The sequence below is a fragment of the Fukomys damarensis genome, unplaced genomic scaffold (assembly GCF_012274545.1).
Source record: "Fukomys damarensis isolate Sample0158 unplaced genomic scaffold, DMR_v1.0_HiC HiC_scaffold_13, whole genome shotgun sequence".
Classification (NCBI taxonomy): Eukaryota; Metazoa; Chordata; class Mammalia; order Rodentia; family Bathyergidae; genus Fukomys; species Fukomys damarensis.
The window spans coordinates 8,766,562-8,791,589 of NW_022900925.1; the positions used below are offsets into that span (position 1 = coordinate 8,766,562).

The window sequence follows — 25,028 nt, forward strand, 5'->3', positions numbered from 1 at the left end:
GGATTTGAGGCTTTAAAAAATCTATATCCACTGTTTTTTTCCAGTTCTTTTTAGCCAGTTCTTCTGCTCTAAGTCTGGAATAAATGAGGCAAAAAGAGAACCCAGGGAACCATGTCATTCCTTGTTTCCAAGATCCTTCGCTGGTCTACCCTCCCTCTACCTTTCAGGGTGTCTTACATATGTAATATACAGTGTTTGTCATTGTACTTCACAGAAGAATAGGAAAAAGTACATCTCCACTTTCCCAGAACTGTTTTCTAATTTTTATGTACTTAATACCTATTATTTAAGTGATAAAGAGTAAGATATAAGAAATATATTATTAGACCAGGTGTAGTGGCACATGCCTGTAATCCCAGCACTCTGGGAGGCTGAGGCAGAGGGATTGCAAATTCTGGCCCAGTTGGGGCAGCTTAGTAACTTAGCAAGAACCTGTCTCAAAAAAATAAAATAAAATAAAAAGGTAAGTAAATAAATAAATAAAATAAGAAAGGGTAGGAATATAGCTCAGTCCAGAGGTTATAGATTCAATCCCCAATACTGCAAAATTAAAAAAAAAATGTTACTGTATCTAATTTTGCCTTTAAATGATAATTGCTATTTTCTCTTTGGCACATAACCAACATAGGCTAGTTTTTCATTAGATGTAGATACAGATTAAAACAAAAACCAAAAAATAGGAATGAAAGCATCTTAAGGTTCTTTTTGTCAAAATTACCAGAATGAACTTGTGCTAGGTAAGGAAAAACGAGAAAGAATTCCACAGAAGGATGCTGGTGCATCTCTTAAAACCCAACCATATTCTCAGCCTACTCTGCTGGGTCTTCTTGCCCCACACAAGTCCTCCTACATCACCAAATCCTTTGTGTCCCCAGATCCAGCAGCCTCTGCTCCACCCTCATGTTGGAGACCTTGCAGCTGCAGCCACACTCCCTCGTTGAAACATCCTCGTTTTTGAGTTTCTGTGACATCATCCTTTCCTCCAAATGAGCCACATCTTCTCAGTGTCCTGTGACAATTCTTCACGTGCCCCCTCTGAATATAGCACTCCCTGGGATGAGCTGCTGGGCTCTCCGCCCTACTCTTCACATGATTCACAGCCCACTAACCACTGTGCTCTCTAAGCCCCCGGATGTTAGGCCGCAGCCCACACCTCTCCATTGGGGTCAAAAGGGAACATAACTGAGACAGTGCAGAACTTTATTTTCCCCTCTCAAATCATCCTCTCCCCAATCTTCTCATCTCAGCAAATGTTACAGTCTAATCTTCATTAAAAGAGAAGACAAAAGGAGATCACCTGTCTAATAAATATGCACACGGCCTCGGGGTCCAAACTATATTCAGCCACAAAACCTGTTCCACACAACTTCTGTTAAGACTTCTTTGGCCTGAGCTGAAGCCTGGATTTCCTGCACACATTTTCATCTGATTTAGACCTAATATTGTCCTATGCTATCATGATGGTTTTGGTGATTATAGGAGAATAATCACCAAATATAGGATTATAGGCAAGAAGACCCAACAGAATAGGCTGGGGAGAGGAAGGAAGGTGATGGGCCTTGATTCTGATCTGTCAGTTTTGGTCTTTGATTTGGATTGTGTGCAGATGTCACCTTTTTTCTGTATCTAGAGACATGTGTGTTTCTGTCTGTCTCAGAGAGACACGTGTGACATACATTATGTATCCCATAACACCATCCATATATGTGGGAGGGATATGACATATTTGGCAAGAGTTGGGTCAGATATGGCATTAATGCCTGGCACCCTGATGTCATAGTAAATGATCCTTAGAGTTCCAGAGAGTTCTGGACTGAGCTAAATGGGAGCCTTGAAATCAGTGTCTGCTTCATAAAAAATTGTGAAAACCACACCTGGCCAAATATTGAGAGGAGTATCTGATTTCAGTTTTGTTCACGAGGCTCGATAGTTTCTTTTCTCATAGAGAAGTTTTGCATACACTAATAAGCCATATTCATGAATGGGATGGAGAGGGAGAAGGCAAAAGGTTTTTTAAAAATATATAAATAATTGGGCAAGGGTTTAGAAATAGTAAAAAAAATTTAGACTACATGGATATGCCAGTGATTCAGAGCAATTTTCTGCTGCTGGACTAATGGGAGAAGATAGGGTGGTAAATAGTGTATTATTCTAGGAGGAGAGCAAAGTTGGATAAGAAAGGAGATAACAGATTAGCTCTAGAGTTATTCAGATGGTAATGCATCTGAAAGTCACAGTGCTCTGGAAGCAAAATCTCCTTTGCCTCAACCTGTGAAATATTCACGTCTCTTTAACAAAGGGGGCATGATTCTATCCATATAAAGTGGATAGAGCGGCCTGTAATGAATGCAATTTGTCACAACTATAATATTCTTCTACTCCTAGAAAACTCAGAAAGCTGGCAATATACCTGTAATTGATCTTTATTGGGTATTTACATTTATTTGCCCCTTTATGGCTCGGTGAGGCTTTGCTAACAGACAAGACAGGCTCTAAAGTGAAAAGTGGCGGGATTAAGTAATCTCCAGTGCCAGGTGCAAATGGTTTAGCCCAGGTGCCAAGAGGATTTGATTGATGCCTGGTACTTACACTCTGGTAAATTCTTACAGCCCTTTTCTTCTTCCCCATCTTGTCAGTAACTTCACTTTGCCCATTTCTAGCTCCATTATAGTTTCCTCTCCACGCACAGAGGTGCTAAATCGCCTAGTGACACACCACCTACCAGCTGAGAGAGTGCTCTGTGCATCGACATCCTCATCTATAAAATGGAAATAGAGGACATTCCATCACAATGGAATTAATTCATAGAAAACATTTAGAGCATAGCCAGCACGCAGTTCCCATTAACTGCTGTTATTATAAGTATTATATGTGAAGGCAGCGCCATCATCCTGTTTTCTTTTCAGTAATCTGCTTAGGTAGAGAGCAGTCAGATAGGCCAGGATTCAAAGTCTCTCTATGCTACTTGCTAGTTATGTGTCCTTGGGAAAATCATTTAGCCTCCTGGAGCTTCTCATCCTAATGGCTGTATGTTCAGTGAATTCTAGGTTTGTGCAGAACAATGAGTTGCTGTACTAACAGACCTGGGCACAGTACATGGCCTAGAGTTTGTGCCATGCACTCTGTCTTCCCCTTCCTTGCCGCCATCCTCAGCCAATTTCTCCTGGCTTTAACCACGACTTTGGTCTTCCTGAGCATTTGTGTGCCCTGGTGTGTGACGAAGAAGGCTTGAGCAAAGTTGAAGAGCGGCAAAGCCTTGTTTCGGTCGCGTTGTGGGCCTAACTCTGCACACTTCTACTTCATCTTCCTCCTTTCCTTTCCCTCGCCCTTCATCACCACCTGCCTTTTCATAATTTCCTCTCTCTTCTGGCTCTGGAGTCCATCTGCTCCCATTATTTACTGTTACTGCTGTAATAGGCTCATCTGGTCATTCGCCTTATGCCTCTGGGACTCTTACATCTTAAAAAATAAACTAAGACAGAGGAAGTGAGCAGCACTAACTCAGAGAGAATGAATCACGAACAATAAACATTCAGACAATTTTTGTGCAGAACATCTCTGGAAACCTCAAATTATAACACACAGGCGAAATAGCATACTCAGCCCTTTGAGTGTCTAGAAAAGGGCAGAAATGATTTCCTATGAACAGCATGTAGGAAAGAACATGGGCTTTGGGAGTCAGGCCAACTTTAGATGAACTTCCCTGGATTTCTGTCAGCCTATAAGAGCTGTGACCACAGGAACCTGAGCAGAAAATAGCTTATCCCTGAGTTGCAGGAATTATGGATGACTGTTGTTATGTCATGGGGTGATTATGATCATTAAACTGGATAATCAAGTGAAAATGTCCAGCATCCATTCAGCAATAGCCTGCCTGCCTGCCTAACTTTCTTCCTTCTGTCCCTCTGTCCTTCCCTGCCTCCTCCTCCTTGCTTCCTTCCTAAAATACCCGATTTAAAGAACTTACAAGGAAGAAAGTTTTATTTAGGCTCACAGTTCTGGGGGTAGCAGTCCATGGTTGATTGCCCTGCTGCTTTTAGAGCTGTGGTGAGACAGAACATAATGGTGAGAACATGTGGTAGAGAATACTGCTCACCTCATGGCAACCAGGAAGCAAAGAAAGATAGGAAGGGGTTGGAATCCTAATATCCCCTTCAAGGGGATGCCTTCAATAGTCTAACTTGTTTCCTAAAGATTCCACCATCCCTCTAATAGCATCACAGGCTGGGGTTCATCACATGGGCCCTTGGAAGACATTCAGAATCAAAACTCTAGGGGCTGGGGATATAGCTCAGTGTAGGGTACTGGCCTAGCATGTGCAAGGCTCTGGGTTCCATCCCCAGTAAGTCTAACTATGCATCAGAATTATCTGGGAAGTCTTTTACTTCTTGATGAAATCCCAAAGGCATGTAGAATCGGGCAGCAAAAATGCACATTCTGAAAGCATCTTGATAGCTAATACATAGCAGCTCTTGAATGCTTATTGTGCACTGGGCATTATTTTAAACATTTTCCACATGTTAATTCATTGTTTTTAATCTTGAGTTCTTTTGGACCCCAAGTATACACCTGGCATGCTCTGTATGTTTAGGTGACACCAACACGGTGATAGATACAAGTGCACCACAGCCCGCGGTTCGGGCTGATTCCACCCATTTGAGCCCCATGTCTCTCCTCACCTTCCCCTTCCTATCATCCTCCAAGGCCCAGCTCTCTCTTTTTTGCCCCATTCTCCTTCTTGTGGCTACTTATGGCACAAGCTCCTCTATGACCCGAGTGAAACAATTCTCACTTCCATCACTGGAAGGATGCAGCAGAGACTAAAGAGATGGGTCACTGTGAGGTTGAGGGGAGCACTGGGGAGGAGGAGCACTTACTTCTCCAGGACACCTAGATGTATGGCTCTGACTCTTCTGAGTCAGTGTTGTCTGTAGTGTTTGCCTCACAATATCCACTTAAAATATTACGCACCAAAGTTACTTGGATTAGTTCTTTTAGTCTCTAGCCCCTTCCATGTGATTGTATTCATCACTTATAGTATCATTAAGTTAATTTGTTACAGTTTGTACCCTACCTCTGGTGTCTTGCCATCTGTGGGACTAAGACTATACAGCAGAGATCTAGAATGTTCCAGAATACCAGGAAAGCAGTAAAAGGTGCTACCAGAAGCTCAAGCCCCATGTCTCCCTCCCTGTAAAATATGGGCCCTCCAGTTCTGCCCTTTAGCACTCACTGAGAAGTCCCCCAAGGAAAGCCCTGTGGGAGCTGCTATGGGCATGGAGAAGAGCAGACCCTAGTCCTCCCACCAGCCCTCTTCCTGGTGGCAGATGACCCCTCCTGTATCACAGTGTCATGTCAACGTGGGAAGAAGATATAGAAACAGCTGCATCCCCCGTGTCCTACAGACCCATCCCCAATCCCAAGTGCTGTGTGGGGTCTCCAGGAAGGATTCTGAGTCCTCTGTGCTGGCTCAGAAGAGGAACTCGAAGATAGCTCAGGCCCCACTGTGAATGTTTCAACACCACCCTGGGGTGGGGGAGACATTCCCAGCAGTACTGGAATTTCACAATGGGGACTCCTTTTACCAAGCTGGGGCTGGGGAGTGGGGCCAGGGAAGCCAGGCCTGGTCTGCCAAGCTTTTGAAAAATGGCATCATCCTGGAGAGAGGTGGCCCCACAGTCTTCCCCCTCCCCAAAGCCAGAACGTTTTTGCCGACAAGTCACAAGGAATGACTGCTGACTGACTGAGTCATCAGGCGGAAATGAGCATGCTAGGCTGAGGTGCTGAGCCACCACGTGCTGGACTGGCCCTGGAGCAGCTCAGCTGAGGGCCCCGCAACTGGACTTCCTTTGGTCCCCAAGGCCTAGTGCCCAGAAAAAACATTTTTTTTGTTTGGTACCATGGATCAAACTCAAGACCTTATGCTTGTGAGGCAGGCAGCAGCACCACTGAGCTAAATCACTGGCCTGAAAATCTTGACTCTGAGAAGATCTGGGGCCAAGGTCTAGATGGCCCAAGGATGCCAGGGAGGCTGGCACACTGGAAACTTGATCCAGAGTCCTGAGGGTACTGGTGCTTTTTTGGAGAAGGCCGTGGCAGTCTCCACTGAACTGGATACACTGAGTCCAAAAGGGAGAAGAGAGGGAGAAGCCATGGTCAGCTGGCCTTGAAAGGGACCTGGGGGGCAGCTGTTGGTGCTCTGCAAAGCCTGCTGGCAGCGACCCCAAGGCACTGTGCTCTCAGCGTCATACCTTTAAAGACAGGGGTGTGGTAGGAGTGACTTGGCTGAGAATGTACATTTGTGTCTTGTGTTCACATCATGGCCATGTAGGACACATAAGTGACTCCTGCCAGCCTCAAGGCAAGACCAGCTGTCCCGTCACATCAGAGGCTGGGCTGAGGGGAGACTTCAAACCCAGTTTACACAGTTCAACCTGAACTGTGGGGATCCACACACCTGCATGATCATTTCCCTGGATGAGGACTGCTGGGTGTCCCCTCTCTGGCTAGCGATCTTCTGAGCTCTGGTCCTCTCTGGAGGAAGCAGGGCTGTGCCGGGCAGCTGGCACAGGAAGACATAGTGGGTTGAGATCCACAGTCTGGTCCTCTCTGGAGGAAGCAGGGCTGTGCCGGGCAGCTGGCACAGGAAGACATAGTGGGGATTGAGATCCACAGCTACATCATGGTAACTGAGTCTGCAGTTGTTGAGTAGAAGCATAACTTAGTTTTACTTTTCTTTTAGTAACTGCATCGGACTGTGGCAAGGGTCAATGCAGTGTAGTGGCTAAGAACCCAGATTCCCTGGGTGAGTGTCCTGACTTTGTCACCTGCTAGCTGTGTGACCTCAGGCACATTGTTTGACATCTCTGTACTATCAATTGCCCATCTCTTCCTTCTGTCTCATCAGCCTCCCACAGAGGTTGTTCAGCCATCAGCCTCTTACTGTTTGGTTTCTGTCACCCTGCTGGTGGCCTACTGGGGTGAAGTAACAAGGCACCCACTCAAGTTAACTTTTGTTCCTGGTATCCAGCACCCCACCTCAGCAGGGAGCTCGTGTCTGTGATTTGCCCTACAGTGGCCCTTCCAGATGCCCCATCTGCCCTATCTCAGCCCTTTAGCCCTGCCATTGCTCCCAGGCCACACAGGAGCAGCCGAGTGGGTTTTGCTGGCTGAGCAGGTAGCAAGCTGAGGCTACAGTGGCAGGGTCTGCACCCAGCAGGCTGCCTGGTCTGTACAATGGATCTCCCTCTGCCTATCCCTGTCTTCCATGAACAAGCCCCTTACCCACTGTAGTTCCCATCTTCCTCTTCTGTGAAGTGAGGGGCCTGTGAGTGAGGGAGACCTGTGACTTCCTCCAGTGACTTTTTTTTTGGAACTGGGGATCGAACTCGGGTTCTTGCGCTTGCAAGGCAGGCGGTGGAACCACTGAGCTACATCCCCATGCCCTCACCCCCAGTGACTTTAACTTGGAGCTGGTGGGGAAGAAGCAGCTTGTGAGGACAAAGGCTGGACTTAGGACATCTGGACCAGCTGCCTGTGTCCCAGAGTCATCCATGAGAGATACCCAGTGCTCTGGCTCCTCCAGCTTGGGGTGTCACCAAAGGCAGAAGGGCAGAGCACCATCACCATGCCCATCCTCATGGTCACACATGGATGCCAGGCACTGTCATAGTCCAAGGCAAGAGAGGGGCAAAGCACTGGGAATCTCCCCAGGCTGGCTGGGGACAGTAGACTCTCCTTGGTGCAAAGGCAATGGTAACTGTTACCACAAAACGGCCTAAGGGTGTCTCGGTACATCCAAGTATCAGAAATGGAAACACCCAGAGTCCTGAGCTCTGATTCACCCGTGCAAGATTTTCTGGACTTTGTCTGCCACCCAGTAGCCAGAAGAAAGGAAGGTCAGGCTGTGTCTGAGGCCTGCCCAGCCCCAAGGCCCCATGCTCCAGAGTCTAACTGCTTTGCAAATGAATTTCTGCACCCAGATGGTGGCACAGACTGTCACCTCCTTCTGGAACACCCTTCACCTTCTTTTTCCCTGGGCTTCCTCCTCCAGCTGAATTCTCCCTTCTTCAGAGCCCCCAGAAACCTAGATGGGTTCTACATATGCCGCCCCCCCCTCCGCACCATCTTGTCTTCATACACTTGTCATCTGGGATTCCTTCCTGCTTTGTCTGTTTAATTGTCAGTGTGTGTGCCTCCCACCCAGAGCATTCCCAGCTCATAGTAAGTGGTCAGTAAATCAATGACAGAATGAACCCGTGGGTGCCACTTTCTGTGTGTCCCACCCCTATATAGTCTCAGCTTTCTAATGCTCAGCACCCTGGGGACATGAATGAGGCGATGCTGGATGGCTCATAAAGGGCTTATTTTTTTTCTGGGTGTGTGGTCCCTGCAAGTTGGGGAAGTAGGAGGATTTGCCTGTGTGGGGACTCTGCGGTCTCAATGCTCCAGTCACACAGCTGGATTAGGAGTTCATCTCTCTTTGCATGTCGTTTGCACGCTCTAAGCTTCCTCCTCCTGGTTTCCTGGTCTGTCTCCAGATCTACGAAGCTGGCTTGCTACTTCTTGCCTTCGCCTAGGGTCCCACTGTCCAGTAACAAAATCTGCCCAGAAGGGGTGATCGAAAGTCCTAGGTCAGGGTGATTGGCGGTGAAGACTGTGGTACCATGGTGATGGTGCCATGGAGGTTTGCTCAGTGCATTCACTGTGATGCTTCACCTTCCCAACAGCCCTGTGAGATTGGCACCAGTGTCATCCCCATTTGACAGGTAAGCAAGCTAAGCTTCAAAACAGTTAAAATAATTTACTGTCAATCTCAGGACTAACAAGCATCAGAGTCTAGAGTTGGGTCCAAGACTGTAGGATGCCAGAGCCAGGCCTACCCACTGTGCCAAACTGCCTGTGATGCAGGCAGCCCTCACCCAGAACCAAGAAGCTGGGCTGGCCCTACTGGAGGCTCTGTTACTCATGTGGTACTTTCTTAAGTCCTCTCCTTGTGGCCTTGTGGCTAAGCTGAGGATCCCCTGGAGAACGAGGAAGGGGGACCAGGCAAGAGCTTTGGATAACTAGAGACATCAAACTTCAGAGAAAGGAAAGAACTAAAGAAAGGCCAGCTGAAAGACACAGGTGCCTGAGGCCTGGGTACCCGAGCCCAGGGTGTGGTGGGAAAGGAGTGGGAAATGTGCAGGCATAGCCCTGCCCTGCCCTTCAGTGGTGGAGTGGCGGACAGAGCCACCGCAGCTGTCCCTGGAGGACTTGGGGACACGGCCTAGAGATTCACAAAAAATCCCCCAAGTGATTTTGATTCTCCCCCGAGGTTCTCCTGGGGTTTGGCCATTCTCTGGGCATTCCTCGGCACTTGGCAGCCGTCTGGACAGCAGGCAGGCCTGTGTCCCCCCTCTCTGCTCCCATCCCTGGCTGCTCGCTTCCTCTATTCGTGCTTTACCTGAGTGCTCATTCCTGTGGCTGGGGTGTGACCTTTTGGAGGCTGCTTCTGCCCTGGAGCTGATCCCCTTCGTGTCACCTGAGGTACCTGAGCAGAGCAGTCACCACTGCTCACTATACCAGGCTAGGAATTCCCAGTTGTCTTTGCTGCCACTCTTCTGGCCCCAGTGCTCCCCAAGCCAGGTGCTTTCTGGGAGAGGAGTTCAACAGGAGGACCTGTGTGTCTGTCTTCCCTGCAGGCAATGACTCAGGATGCAGCCAGGGGCCACGACATGCACAGAGGACCGCATCCAGCATGCCCTGGAGCGTTGCTTGCACGGACTCACCCTGGGCCACCGCTCCACCTCTTGGCCAGGTCAGTTATGGGGAAGCTGAGGAGGTGTTCTGAGGGCTCAAGGCAGCCTCGGGACCAGTTGGGGCGGGGGGGGCTGAAGGGTTCTGGTCCAAATGCTGTGCTTGCGACTTCAGCAAGTCGCTAGACTTCACCTGGTCAGGTGTCTGACATAACACCTGATGCAAAATAAGTCCTTGGTGTGTGGCTCTTTCTTCTTTCTCCCAGGTGTCTTCTTCATCCTGCTCGGAGCAGTACTGTGCTTCCTTGGCATGCATTAGAAATATAACCCCTGAAGAGGGCACCGACCCTGCTTAGAAACACCATAGCTGCTGATTCCCAAAGCACAGCTGGGCATTTGCAGATAGCTCTCCACACAGTTCTCTGCATGGTCCTCTGTGATCCATGCTCCCCAGGACTGACAGGCAGGGTGTCAACAGGCTGGGGCCATTGTATCTCTGAAGGTTGGTGCCTAACTACAAGAATTCCTTATCCCAGTTAGAGCTGGGTGTAATAGTAAACGCCTGTAATCCCAGTACTCAGGAGGCTGAAGCAGGAGGATCGTAGTTTGAGGACAGCCTGGGCTATGTAGTGAGATTTTGTCTCCAAAAACAAATATTTTTTTTTATATCCTGTATCTCATTTTGCTCCCTAACTACTCTATGGGATAGATACCCACAGTGTCTTGAACAGACCTAGTTGCCTCCTACCCCAAGATCTTTGCTCTTGCTACCTAGAACTCTTCCTATGAAATCACGCATAGCAAGTTTCAGCTTAACTGTCACTGCCTCAGAGAGCTTTACCTGGCTTTGGAATCAGGTCTGAATTAAAATTGTCTCTCATTGGCTGTACAGCCTTGGACAAGCCACATATTCTTTCAGGGCCCTATTTGTCTTCTCTGTAAAATGGGAATAATAACAGGAACCACCTTCCCAGACAGAGGGTGGGAAACTTAGAGAAAATATATGCAAAGGTCCACTGCCACACTGGCAAACAATAAGTGGTTAGTAGTTGTTTTGCTTCTGGCCTCCTACCCAGGTTTTGAGGGAGCCCAAGCCTAATGGGGGAGCATGAAGTAAAAAGATGTGAAAGTATCTGACTTTTGAAAGTTTTACCAACACCTTTGACTACATGAGAGCACTGAGGGGCTCCAGAACTTTAAAAGGAGCTCAGGCCTGAAATTCACGGTCAGCCCATCTCCACCCATAACTTCTGTCACTCTCCACTCCTTGACACACAGCTGCCCCTATTCCTGTGACCACCCATGAAATTTTAGGGGTTTGCCCTTGCTGAATTCAGGGAAACAGAGATCAACCAACTTAAGAAAGTCTAGGGAAGTTACAGTGACAAATGCTTATCATATCTTTTGAGCTATAGATAAATTTAGCTTCCCCTGCCCTAGCTCCACTGCCAGGCAGTCCTGGGAAGTCCCACATTGTCTCAGTCTTTCTCTTGGGTTTCCAGGTAGAGCTCACCATGGCTCCTCTCTGACTCTGATTTAAATGCCTTGCATCTCATAGGTACTGGCACCCTCTGCAGGAAGCCAGGGCTGTGGGGATCTGATGCTCCCCCCAGAAGTGGAGGGCTAGGCTTGGCATGTTCACTGGCCTCTGAGGGAATCCCAGCCTGGAGCCCTGATCTTCGTGGCTCTTGAGTCTCTTGTACATAGAGGAATAGGAAATGGGTTATTATGTCCTTAGGGGCACAGTAGGGTTAAGTATTGGTCCAGCATTTTCTCCAAGCCTCTCTTCCTTTAGAAAATGGTGCTCCAGTACAACCCAACGTGCAGTAAGTGTGTTCCAGCATAGATTTCTCCTTCTCTGCATTCCTGCCTAAGGGCAGCTAGCCAAAGCCTGCACTGACCACTTGCCTGTTTCACTCCCTCTCCAGCTGGACTGTGTCTGAACTGTTGGAGTCTGCAGGAGCTAGTCAGCAGAGACCCAGGCCACTTCCTCATCCTCCTGGAGCAGATCCTGCAGAAAACCCAGGAGGTGAGATTGAGCCAGGATAGGAAGGTGGAGCTGGGGTTGGCCTCCTAGAGTTGAAAAATGGGTTGGTCTTGGGGCACCTGGACCGGGGATTGGAGAGTGCTTGGCTAAGGCCCTGGAACTCACGAGTTTTGTCATTCTACCAGTGTTTGTGTATTGAGAGGTTCTAGAAGGGGCTGTATTCTTCCTAGAGTGAACATGTAGCAGGTGAGCCAGGGGCAAGAGTGTAAGCTATTTCTTAGGACAAGCGTGGCTTGTAAGTCAAGGCATTGGATAGAAAGGAGAGAGGAAGCTTTACTGAATTCCTTTCCTCCAAAGGAAAATGTAACAACAGAGACATGGAAGAGAAAGCCGATGTGGAAGTCTCTTGTACATAGAGGAATAGGAAATGGGTCATTATGTCTTGATGGGGCACAGTAGGGTTGAATGTTGGTCCAACATTTTCTCCAAGCCTCTCTTCCTTTAGAAAATGGTGCTCCAGTACAACCCAACATGCCTCTTCTGACAGTTTAGTACGAGGCTTTTGTGACTGTGGAGTATGTTTAATGCTGACCTGGGCTGTGGTTCCAGACTGGCTGTGAGTCCCCAAAGAGGGTTCTGGCTCTTTTTAAGTTTTGTCTTGCTTTTAGAAGCACTAGTGATTTGGAAAACATGATTTTTCTCTCTCAGTTGGCCACCCCTATAAGAAGAAAGTTTGTCAAGGTATCCAAAGTCACAATTCTGACATCTTTTGCCTGATGCTTTTATATGCTAATCACAAGCAAACCTATTCAAGAGCTAACTTAGAAACCTAAATATAGAGGATCAACTGCTATGTAGCCGTAGGGGAGGGTTTTGTAGAGGAGCCCAGCAGCTGTGGCAAATACATCCTCTGTTCATAGTACAGAGAAGGGAAGGTCTAAATTTGACCCTGCTGAAGTCTGTCAAGCTCAGAAGAGATGGTAGGGTTTTCTCAGTGCCTCTAACCCCCACCAGTTTCAGAATAGGCCAAGAGACTTTATGACAATTTGACCTTTCTGTCTTCTCTGCAGGTCCAAGAGAAGGGCACCTATGACCTCCTCACCCCGCTGGCTCTGCTCTTCTATTCCACTGTCCTCTGTGTAAGTCCAGGTGGGCCAGGACAGGAAAGCAAGAGAGGAAAGAGAGGGAAGAAAGGGAAAGAGAAGAGAGATCCCCAATGTGGGCATAGCCCTCACACCTCTGGGGGGTAAGCAGAGAGAGAAACTGTCAAGTGATGACACTGAGATGGGTTTCAACCCCTGATGTCTTCAGAGCTGCCATTTTGAGAGGCTTCCAATAACTCCATGTGGCCGCCATGGTGCCGCCATCTCTGGGCTTCCAGAGAGGAACTTCTGTGACAGCATCTTCAGAAGTCTCAAGAGATTCTGTGGAGAGATTTTAAGTCCATCCCAATGATTTCACTCAATGATTTGCCCTATATTCACCAGACTAGTGATACCAAGTGGCATCATGTATATTGGGACAATCCATTCAAGGATTAAACATTTCTGTCTACTGAGAATATTTAAATAAAGGTGATTTAAACTTTGCAATTCATGCTCCAAAATGAGTGGCGACAATGGCACTATTTAGAACGACCTCCGAAGTGACAGCTTTGCAGAGAAGCTCTCTCAAGTGTTGATTAAACCACGGCCTGTTAGGTAGAGACAAGGCCCTTATTGTAGAAATAGCCTGCACTTGTAATTTATTCCCTGCGAGTCACTTCTACTTCTTCCCAACACTGTCCCATGACACACTGCTCCCAGGAGATGCTCATTCTTTCTAGAACAACCCAGAAAGGAAGCAGAAGCAATCCTGGAAGAGCAGTGAGCTCTTTCTCACACAGGTCTTTCTGTTTGCTGTCCTTCTCCATCCTAGACACCACATTTCCCACCAGACTCAGATCTCCTTCTGAAGGCAGCCAGAACCTATCACCAGTTCCTGACCTGGCCTGTTCCTTACTGTAGCATCTGCCAGGAACTGCTCACCTTCATCGATGCAGAACTCAAGGCCCCAGGTAAGTGTTGGGGAGGCTGGCACAAGACGCAGGGCTAGCATGGTCAGAGTGTTTCTGTCTCCTCTGAAACTGTTCTTTGGATATGATTCTCCTCACCTCGCAACCTTTGGTTCATCTCTGCCTGCACCTTGGGTCAAAACCTTGGAGTCCCGGTCCAGGGATTTAACTCAGTGGTTTTGCCACCTACCTCACAAGCACAGGGTCCTGAGTTCGATCCCCGGTACCAAAAACCCAAACCAAACAAAAGAAAAAAACCCTGGAGTCTCCCCTTCATGGCACACGCAGGATCACAGGCTGACTGTCTGAGCTAAAGGTAGTAAACACAGGAGGGAGCACAAGGCAGAGTCTTTAGGACAAGCAAACCTTGCCACTTGTCTGTGCCTCTGCTCTGGTTAACCAAGGGGTCTCTAACGTTGCCCAGGTCAGCCCTAGGAGCCCCCAGAATACTGACTGGAGGCCCTCACTTGTTTTCTTTGCCCAGGAGCAGACAGGCAATTGCATGTGTGTGTTGCCTCAGTTCTGGCCAAGGCAGGTGGCCAGTGGGAGGAATGGACAGATTCATGGCCACCATGACAAGTAGGGACAAGGGCTTGGTACTGACTGTGTTTTGATGTGTAGGATCTGAAAGTCAGAAATTCTTGAGAAATTCCAAATGCTGTTATGGACATGAAGATGAAGTCTAAGAAAACGTTGATAGAGCAAGAGAAAACACAATCAAGTATGATTTACTGAGAAGCCATCTCGTATTAATCTATCACATTAATCTTCCAAGGAAGTTGAACCCAGGGAGCGCTAAGCTCCATCCCCAGCCATTTTTCATTTTTAAATGTTGAGATAGGGTTTTGCTAAGAATTCCAGGCTGACCTCGAACTTGTGATCCTCCTCTCTCAGCCCTCTACCCCCAAGTAGTTGGAATTACAGATGAGCTCCACCATGCCTGGCTATCAATAATATTTAAAATACAGCAACAGCCCAAGTTGAAACACTAGAGGTGTTTCTACTAAACTCAGTTATCTTTCTCTTTTTGCGTATAGGTGTTTTACCTATGCAAAAAGACATAAAGACTATTTCCTCATCTGGAGAAGGTAACATTTTACTGTTTTTAATGCTCAAACAATTGCTTATCTGTCAAATCTAAGAATCACCTGAATGAATAATTTTCAGAACTAAAAAACAGGGAGTTAAGAGCTTTCCCATACATCAACCAATAAGAAAACATAGTGTGGGAGGCATGTTGTGGTTACAACTAAAAATATAAAATAAAGAAATGTGAATAACCAACACAGAGAAAACCTATGAAACCTTTACTGAAGGACAAATAAAGGAAGAGGTATATTGTTGAATTGAATAAATATCATAATAGCATTAGTTATTACAGAAATAAATGTAACCACAATCAATATATCAACAAGATCTTTTTAAATTTTGACAAAATAAAGTAAATGCTCTGAAGTAGTATTTATACATTTATTATGTATTTATTTGTATTTCTGTTGTTGTGTTTTGTTTTGTTCGAGAGGGTCTTGCTGTATAGTCCAGACTGGTCTAGAATTTGAGATCCTCCTGACTCAGCCTCCTTAGTGCTGGGATTGTAGGTGTGTGTATTTTATAAGGAGAGTCAGAATGTGATATTTGTCTTACTAGATCTTTGAAAGTAGTATAGGGCTATGGTTAAGATAGCACATGCAATGAACCTTTGACTTAGGAACTCAGTTTGTCTGAGAGGGATGGTTGTAGCTCAAGTTAGTCAGTTGAAGGTTCAGGCTCCTCTTCACAGTCTTTAAAGCCACTCTCCTATGTACAGGATCTCATTGTGCTTAGAGAGACATTGGCCCAGGATTTCTCAATTAACCCCACACAGGAAAGGATGTTGCCATGTCCCTTCCAGAGCTCGTTAAGGGTTAAATCTGTACCTGAGACCACCTGGAAGCACAAGCAACCAGCATATGAGTTATAACTCAAGACTTTGATTGTAAGTTAAAACTAATATTCTGGTCATAACCCAAGTTGTCTGTATGTCAGGCTGGTTGTATACTTGAGGGTCCACTGTATTGGTATAAGAATAGATAGGTTAATTGAACAAAATACACTATCTACAAACAGAATGAGTACATGAAAATTTGTTATATGACAAAGTGGTATTTTTAAACCAGTGTTGGAAAAAGATATTGGGCTTGGAAAGGTGCCGAGGCACATTAGAAAAGTCTGCCCACCTAAGCTCACAAGGCAGAGGACTGTTTTAAGGTCAGTGCTTTCATTCTCTCCTCGCCTCCCACTGACCCAAAACAAACTGATCTGGACTTCTTTGGGCTTCTTGCTGGTGACTGGAATTCCTTTATCAGGAGGTGAATCTTTTCTTCCCTTCTGTAATTTGGAGAGGTAAAGAGTATTCAAAATGCATAAGCCACGGCAGGGCCTTCAGTTTATACTTAACATCTGACTGACTCCTTATTTTGAAATTGGTAAGGCAGATGCTGGGTTGGAGAAGGGGCGTCACCTGTGGGGAGACCTCTCCCCAGTTTTAAAGTAGACACAGCTGGCTCACCTTTGGTGCGCGTGTGCTCTGCTTGGGGATATTTTTGTGAATGGCTGGGTGGGAGTTCCATTCTGGGCAGCCCAAAATGCAGATGTGGAAGGAAGGGACTGGTGATGGGAAGGCCCAGACCCTGTGTGATAGAGGGGTAAACCTGGGGGACAACAGCCAGGCAGATGGGACACTGGAGATGAAAATGGAACGAGGGTCTTTGGCCCCAGCCACCACGCACTGCTGAGAGTCCTGTCCTTTACGTTGCTCCTGGGACCACATGAGGCCTCATACATCCTGGTGACCAAGAGGGCAGGTGCCTGAATAGGAAAGTTCAAGCCAAGCTATCCATGCTAAAAACTTCTCCTTTTCGAGGGAAATCAGAACTGAAATGGGAAAGTGTTAACTCTTTTTCATGTCAAGAGATCATTTTCAAACAGTTGAAAAACTCACGGAGCTTTGTAGTGTGTCAGTGTGGGAGATGTGCTCCACTTTGTTGAGGCAACCAGCAAGACGGTACAAAGAAAGACGGGAGAAACTGATGTAAGTCTCATGTAAGCTAGGTATGATCATAGAGGGGAATAAAACCACAATACCGTAACTTTGGGGGTTACCTTTTCTTTTTTTTTTTTTCCTTTTGGTACTAGGGTTTGACCCCAGGGGTGCTCTTTCACTGAGCTACATGCCCACCTTTTAAATTTATTTTTTATTTTAAAAAAATTTTTGGTACCAGAGTTCAAACTCATGACCTTGCACTTGCGAGGCAAGCCAGCCCAATCCCCACCTTTTGAGATGGAGTCTCCCTAAAGAGACCCAGACTGGCCTTAAACTTGTGAAGCTCCTGCCTCAGCCTTCTGAGTACCTGGATCACGGGCGTACATCGCAGTGCCTGGCTGGGTGTAATCTTTTCTACCCAAGAAAAATCACTTGCAACTTAATCTCCACACGTTAACCTCTAATTTCACAGAACCTGAGCCATAATCAGTAGCAAAGAGTAGGTTATATAAAATTTCCTTCTGAGGTGGACTTGTTAGAAAATGCTTTAGTATGACTTTTGATGGTGCCTTTTCCCAAATCACCCCAAATTCAGTGATCCCAGCTGAGGGAGGCAATGGAGAGCAGTGGGAGAAGGCTAGAATGGAGACCAGGGAACTTGACCTTGGAGGAGAGGCCAGATAACTAACTGAGTGGTCACCCATACTTGGCACCAGACCATGGTGGTCCCAAGTCCTAGTTCTGGGTCTGGTGGTCAGTAGCACTGGGCCTTCAGCAAGATGTTTGACTTTGGTGAGCCTCAGTTTTTCATCCATAAAATGGGAGTATAATGATGCCTCCTCAGAGCAGTTTGTGAGGATGGATGCTGCCTACCTTGGTTTCATACTGCTGTGGGCAATAGGGGTTGAGGTAATGTTAGCTTAAGACTTGGGTCTGGGCAAGGTCATAGGGAGAAAATGACAAGAGACCTGGGGAGTTGGGTCCTCCACCCATGAAGCCTTAGGACCTAGTTACCATGGAGACTGTGGCCAAGTGGCAAAGGAAGTGGGCTGGTTATCAAGGCTGAGAGCCTCCCCCTTCTTCCTGACTCCACCCCCTAGTGGGGTCGTCTTCTGCCTGCACTCTGGGGGTGGCAGGAAACCTCACACCATGGTGCTGGCCTGCCCACCACAGCTCTCTTGGGCTCTACCTCCATGCTTTATTGAATGCCCTACTCTGCCACCATGGCAACGAGGACCGCGCTACTCGCCAGGAAAGAATCGATCTGTAATCTTGAACAGCAACACTGGGCATCTTATGCAGGAGTCACTCAGCAATGTCAAAGCTTACAAATGTCAAGGAGCTCATCTTGTTCAGACCACAGCTCTGCAAGGTGAGAAGGAGTCTTCACATTCCCACTTCATACATAAGGAAATTCAGACTCAGAGAAGTTCGGTGTCTCTTGTGCAAGCTGAAAGCCAAGTGTGAGAGAAGCCGTATGAACCTTAGTATGAGAGACTACACTTTGCCACTGTTGCAGTTACTTTCCTCATTGCTGAGAAAGAAACATCCAACAAGCCAGGCCTGGTGGTGCACGCCTGTAATCCCCGCACTCAGGAGGCTGCGGCAGGAGGATCGCTGGAAGTTCTAGACCAGCCTGGCCTACATAGTGAGTTTCAGGTCAGTGTCAGCTACATAGTGAGACCCTGTCTCAAAAACAAAAAACAAACAAACAAACAAAAAATCCAACAGCCAAAGTGAAAGGAGGAAAGTTTTATTTTGGCTCACAGTTTGTAGAGGTTTCAGTCCATAATTGGCTGGCTCCAAGGCAGGATTGCACAGCACAGGATCATCGCAGAGGTAAAACAGACCAGGCAGGAGGCAGCACAGCCACAAAGAGTCTGCCTCTCCTTTTTATCCCTTCTAGGCTACCAGCCTTTTGGGTGGAACATTCACATTCAGGGTGGGCCTTCCCCTTATCCACACCCAGCTAAGCCAATCAGTGGACTAATTGAGTAACCACACACCCTTCATCCCAGCATCACACACTCCAGATCCAGCCGCCTCTGAAAAGCTCTAGAAGCTTTGGGAGGGACATCTTGACACAAACCGCGACAACCACCAACTGTCTGACACCCTGAGTCTCCCTAAAGGCAATACTTTGGTTGTTGATGATGATGGTGGTGGTGATAACGAACATGTGATACTTGCATTCCCTGTGTGATTATAGTGTGTGAAACACTGCCACATGTTGGTCCGACGCATCCATCAGAGCATCTCTCTGGCTGGTCAGTATTATGCCCATTTCTCAGATGAAGCTGAAGGTTACCTATAGTCACATGGCTAATCACACCTCTACCCCTTGAATATGTGTCTTTGATTGTAAAAACTATAGCATAGTCTCATGTTTGTTTGCATGGATTTTTTTGTTTTTGGTACTGGGAATCGAACTCAGGTCCTTGCACTTGTGAGGCAGGTGCTGGAACCACTAGGCTAAATCCCCAACCCCATAGTCTTGTGTTTGAATAAAACTTTATCTCTACAAAGAAGCACAGACAGGTGACCATACATGACTGAAAAACCCTGGGTTGTCCTAGCAGTCTTTTTGTAAGCACTTTCCTCTCTTGGGGGTTTTCTCCTGCTCTTCTCCCTTTGGGACACCATAAGTACCTGCCTGCCCTTTGACTTCTGTCAAAGCAGGAAAAACCTGGGTAGCCAGTTTTGCCTACCAACTGGTGGTGGATGAATTATCAGTGTTCTGCAGGGCACTACATTTCCCTTGGGCTATTACTCATCACAAACATTTGAATTTTCTATTTTTGTCTGTGGGTGTGGAGTGAAAGGTTTAGTGTCTTTGAAAGAATGAATATCAGGAATCATTGATTAATGGGTGGAGGAGCTTTAGGGAAAGGATCAGAGGAAGGGTGTTCCAGAAATCACAGGATGTGATCTATATCACAGAGCCCAAAGTAACAGTGGCATAAAATCATAGGGTGTACTTTTCTCTTGTACACACACACACACACACACACACACACACACGCATGCACACACATGCATGCCCACACATTTGGAAGAAGACAGTCCAGTACTGGCGCAGTGACCCACAAACATCCTTCTCTCCTCTTTCTGCTCCAACCTAATTAGCTGGAGACATTGTCCTCAGGGCTCTTTATGGTCTGAAATGCCTGCTGAAGTTCTAACCATCCCTTCAGTTAATAAAGTGAAGGGAGTTGGGTCCACCCAACACCTTCTTCAAAGGAGGTTGAGAAAAGTGACTTAGCAACTGGTGATCTTGCCAAGCGTCTCATTAGTAGAGATTCTGGTTCAATGCTTAGGAGTTTCTGCCAGACATGGCTTGTAAGGGATTTGTCCTGTTAAGGGGATTCTTGATAGGCTGGTGAAAGGGGTGGTATGACAGGGGACTCCTTACTCACTCCCAGGCCTAGTGGCTCTGTGAAGCTGGAGATCTCATCCCACAGGCATTCTGACATCCACTCTGCATGCACAGCGACACACACTCCAGATTCCTCTCCCTTCGTATTTTCCTCTTGCCTTCCTGACCACATCCTTCCCCATCCCCTTTTCTCTGCTCCCGGACTCCTGGCTGCCAGGGATTCCAGGCTGCCCTGGTTATATTCCTCTCTGATGCCCATGGAGGCTTTTCCACACCTCCCCACCCAGGCCCTGCTGGATCCACATGACCACAAGTGTCCAGTTCCTCAGAATCCAGGACCCCAAAGGTGGGGAGCAGGATGTTGCCACTTACAGAACCATAGATGGGAGAAAAATAGAATGCTGGGAGTGTCCTTCCTGGGTCTGCTGTAGATTGGACTTGCAAACTGTCAATGTGAGCTGACATTGATGATAGAAACTGGAAAGTGAACACACCAGTCTCCTTTTGGGATTGCAACACAGTTAAGCTGGGCCCTGCTGTGCATTGGCCCTGCTGGCTCCTTAGACTCTCACTGTTTGCCTTGTAAGAAGACACCGAGTGAAAATGCTGTGGCTACCTGTCTCACCTGTGCCCAGGTACCCACCAGCATCCTCAGCACAAATGCATCTGTGGGTGTGTTGCTAATGCCAGTATTTGCTTGATGACAGAATTGTAGATTTTCTTGCATCCTTGGTCTTCACAGTCAGCTGCTCTGTGCAGAGTGACCATTCATTGGTAGTTGTCAGGCCAGTAATCCTAGCTACTCAAGAAGCTAGGAGGATAGTAAGTTCAAGGCCAGCCTGAGCAACTTGATGAGACCCGCGTCAAAAACTAAAGAGAAAAGGGCTTGGCATGTGGCTCAGGAGTCAAGCACTTGCCTGGGGGGCGGGTAATGGGAGGAGAAGAAAGGGAAGGGAAGGGGAGGGAAGCCTAGATGGGCAAATCTGACTCAGTCGTTGAGGTTCTTGAATGCCTGGGAAAAGAGTTTGAACTTCACCATGACTGCTAGCTGCCACTCCATCCTGCCAGTCTCCATTCTTTACCCACGTGGGATGGCTCCTCTTCATTTCCCACTTGCTCGGACCTGACACAGGAACAATCCAGACAGGGTTTTTGTGGTGTTCTTGTTCAGCCCTTGTATCCCTAATCTAAGGCACAGAAAGTTGACCGCAGGTGTTCAGGTGGCCCAGTGTGTTAGTCAGCTTTCTGTCACTATAACAAAAGATTGGAGATGATTTACTTACAAAGAGAAAAGGTTTACGTTGGCTCAGTTTTGGAGGTTCCAGTCATCTTCAAGTGGTCCTATCACTTTGGGCCTATGGTGTAGCAGCGTGTCATGGTGGGAGCCCATGGTGGAGCAAAGCTGCTCACCTCAGGAGAGGAAGAAGAAGGGGCTGTACCTTTCAAGGGCATTTCCCCAATGACCTAAGAGGCTCCCACAACACCCCAACTCTCAAAGGTTCCACCCCTTCCCACTAGTGTCACCCTGGACCAAGACTTTATACATGGCCTTTGTAGAACAGTCAGTGTCCAAACTGGAGCACTGGAAGGGCACGATCTGAGATCAGAAGGACAGAGGTGTCTGGTGACCCAAGCTCTGCACTGTAACCTCCCTGCCAACGGAGTGGAGGATGGAGTTAAGGGTGAGCTTGGAATTGAAACTACCCAACCCTCTCAGCAGGCATGGTCTTTCTGGTACCATGAAGTAACAGAATGAAAACCAAGTTCCATCTGGCTTGCAAGCTGCTGGGATCCAATTTAACCTCACAAGATGCTCCAATAGGAAGTTGGCAGTACAGTTTCTAAACACCCCTCAAAGAGTCCATTTGCAAGCTTCCATTTACATTGTAGTCTTTGCTAGTTTATTCCATGCTGAGATTCCAGCCCACCAGTCCATTCTCCCCTAAATCCAAACCCCATGATAAGCAGCAAGGTCCAAGAGGCAAAGAAGGAGATTCAAGGGGTATCTAGGAGTTGGGAGATTTATCCAATGACTGTATGTGCCACTTGGGAATTGCCTGTATCTCGGATATTGAGGCAAATAACTAGCTCCCACTGGGTCAGGGTGTGCTAGAAGGCACAGGTGTCCTCTTAACTGTCTTATTAACTCAGGAAAATAAAGTTACAGGAAACCCGAGTGGCTAACAGGAAGCAGCTCCAGCTCTACCTGCACTGCAATCCCAAGATGCCTAGGTGTAGGAATGTACAGTGTTAGAATGTTCCCTGTCATGGAGACTAGGGACGAGCGAGCTGCAGGGAGGAAGTAGTCAGCAGTATCAAACATCCCAGGGCTGGGGATTTAGCTCAGTGACACCACATCTGCCTCACAAGCTCAAGGTCCTGAGTTTGATCCCTGGTACAAAAAAAAAAAAAAATCCCAAATACAGATGTCCAAAGAAATGACAGGGTTTGGGGATAAGGAAGACACCGGGAAGTTCCAGGAGGGCAGTGGGATTTGAAGGGACAGCCTGGGGTTTGGAAGGGACTGCTCCATCAAGTGTGCCTGGCTGCATGTCCCAGGTCCACAGAGGCAGAATTGAGGCTGAAGATCAGGGTGAGCGAGGCACGAGTTACTCATTAAAAACATTAAATAGGACTAAGCATGTAGGGCAGAGGCAGAACATTTGTCCAGCATGTGCAAGGCCCTGGCTTTGATCTCTGGCACTGGAAAAAAAAAAAAAAGTTAAATAGTAAAAGAAAAGAGAAATGAGGCCAAGAGAGGATTTTGCTTGTCTCTGTGTTTTGCAGTGAGGGAGACTAGGGAGAATATACATTTGTCTCTACTGCAGTATTATTTTGAGAGGCTGGAGTGGGCTTTGAGGGTGTCTGCAGTGTATATGTTTTGGTTTTGTTTTGTTTTGTTTTGTTGGTACTGGGGATCTAACTCAGGACCTTGCACTTTCAAGGCAGGTGCAGTGCCCCTGAGCTAAATCCCCAGCCCAAGTCTTTTTTTTTTTTTTTAATACCAGGGATCTAACTCCAGACTTTGCACTTGCGTGGTAGGCCCAGGCCGCAGAACCACTGAGCTGCAGTGTATGTGATAAGCCACCAGATGGTGTTCCAGATCCTGAGAGTAACAGCCACTGTTTCAGGACTTTACTAGCAAAATAGATTAACATTAGCCATGGCACAATTTTGAAAGCTAAACATCACACAAAAGCAAACAATCAAAACATATAGGTCCCAAGTTAGAAGAGTATGCTTTGGCAATTTTCTGTCATTTACTAAACAAAAGTCGTGACAGTTCTGTTTACAGCTGTCCCTACACCCGTTGTCTAGGCTTGGTTTATCCAGGTGGATGTTTTCCCTCTCTCCAACTCAGCCCCAGGCCCAGAGGTCCTGCTCCCAAGATGGGACTTCCCCATGACTATCTCCAAGCTCTGACAGAAAGGCAGCCTGCTTCACTGAAGCCTGCCTGCGTTTGTGGCTGTGCAGACCGAATAGATGGCTTAATCTCCTTGCTGTGGTTGACGTGGAACTGGATAGTACTGTAGAGGGACTGCTTGTCAATCAGGGCCGTGTTGCAGACATGTGTGGCTACTTTCCTCTTAGCATGTTTGAAGTCACAGGAGAGAGGGAGGTGAAAGAGGCCAGGGAAGCCAGGCAGAGATGCAGAGGTTAGAAGGTTGTTGCCTGGCTAGAGCTAAATTTGGGCAAAGAGACCGAGGACTGCCAGGCACACACCTCACTGCAGGAAGGTGACATCATGGACTGGGAATAGCTAGGGAGGGTGAGACTGGCAGCTTCCGAGGCCCAGGTGCTTGCTCCCCAGATGCTCTGCCTCTAAGGGAAACGTTGCAGGCTGGGGGAGCCTACATGGGGCCTGGGAATCACAGACAGTCAGAGGCCAGCTCTCCATGCCGCCTCTTACAGGGAGGAACTCAGGTCCTGGGGTAAAAAGACCCTCCACTGCCACACTGAAAAGCCAGCTCTCCGCCTGCATCCCTCCGTGCCCTGCCGGGCTGCCCCAACCTGGGGACCGGCCCTGCGCAGAGCGGCTGAGGGGAGCCCTTTGGAAGGAGGGTGGCCAGAGAGTACGAGGAGACCGAAGGAGAGCAGGCGAGGCTGAGGATGGATTTGGGGGCAGAGGCTGCAGTCACGAAGGCTGGGGGCGCGTTACTGGTGCTGGGCACCCTGGGGCACAGACAGAAGCTCGCTTCCCCAGCACCATCCGGGGACTCATCAAGCAACTTCCAACGTGGTCGTCCAGGCCGGTGAACCTGTTCTCTTTGTTGTTGGCCCACAGGAATCTCCTACCAGCGGCTGGTGAGAGCTGAGCAGGGGCTGCCCCTTAGGAGTCACCGAAGCTCTACTGTGTGAGTGTCCAGGGGTGGGATTAATGGGGCGAGGACCTCCCATCCCTATACTGTCCTCTGTCACTGCACGCCTCCCACACCAGGTACCAACCAGCAGGCTTCAAGGGGACCAGGAAGCCCCTGCAACTGCGGGTGGTGTTTCTATGCGTAATTTCTCTGTTCTGGGCTGAGCCTCTTCCGGCAGATTCTGAAAAAGATCTGGGCGTATATTATGCATTCATCTCTACTTTCCAGATGAGGAAACTGGAGGTCAGAGAGGTCAAATAACTTCCCCAAGGTCACACAGCGAGTGAATGGCTGAGCAAACATTTCAGACTCCAATCTTACTCAAAGACCTGTGCTCATTCCGTAGTGTCTCCTGTTACTATAATAGCATTTTCCAAATGTTTCTGAATAGGGCCTATTAAAAATGCATTTTATATGATAGTCTGGCGTGCACGCACACGCACACACACACACACACACACACACACACACACACACACACACACAACAAGT

The 25,028-nt window shown here is 47.6% G+C and overlaps 1 protein-coding gene across 3 annotated transcripts in view; it reads left to right on the plus strand.

Moving 5' to 3' along the window:
* Pik3r5 (phosphoinositide-3-kinase regulatory subunit 5) overlaps positions 1–25,028 on the plus strand; it is a 65,146-nt gene that overhangs the window by 30,188 nt on the left and 9,930 nt on the right. For 2 of the 3 annotated variants that reach the window (XM_010614971.1, XM_010614968.2), the window contains exons 2-6: positions 9,684–9,799; positions 11,666–11,766; positions 12,795–12,863; positions 13,642–13,780; positions 24,461–24,530. In XM_010614971.1, the coding sequence (XP_010613273.1) occupies positions 9,697–9,799; positions 11,666–11,766; positions 12,795–12,863; positions 13,642–13,780; positions 24,461–24,530 (482 nt within the window). In that variant the 5' untranslated portion in view covers positions 9,684–9,696. Of the gene's footprint in view, positions 1–8,739; positions 8,769–9,683; positions 9,800–11,665; positions 11,767–12,794; positions 12,864–13,641; positions 13,781–24,460; positions 24,531–25,028 lie in introns of those variants that run through there. The other variant, XM_010614970.2, reaches the window with a different exon arrangement.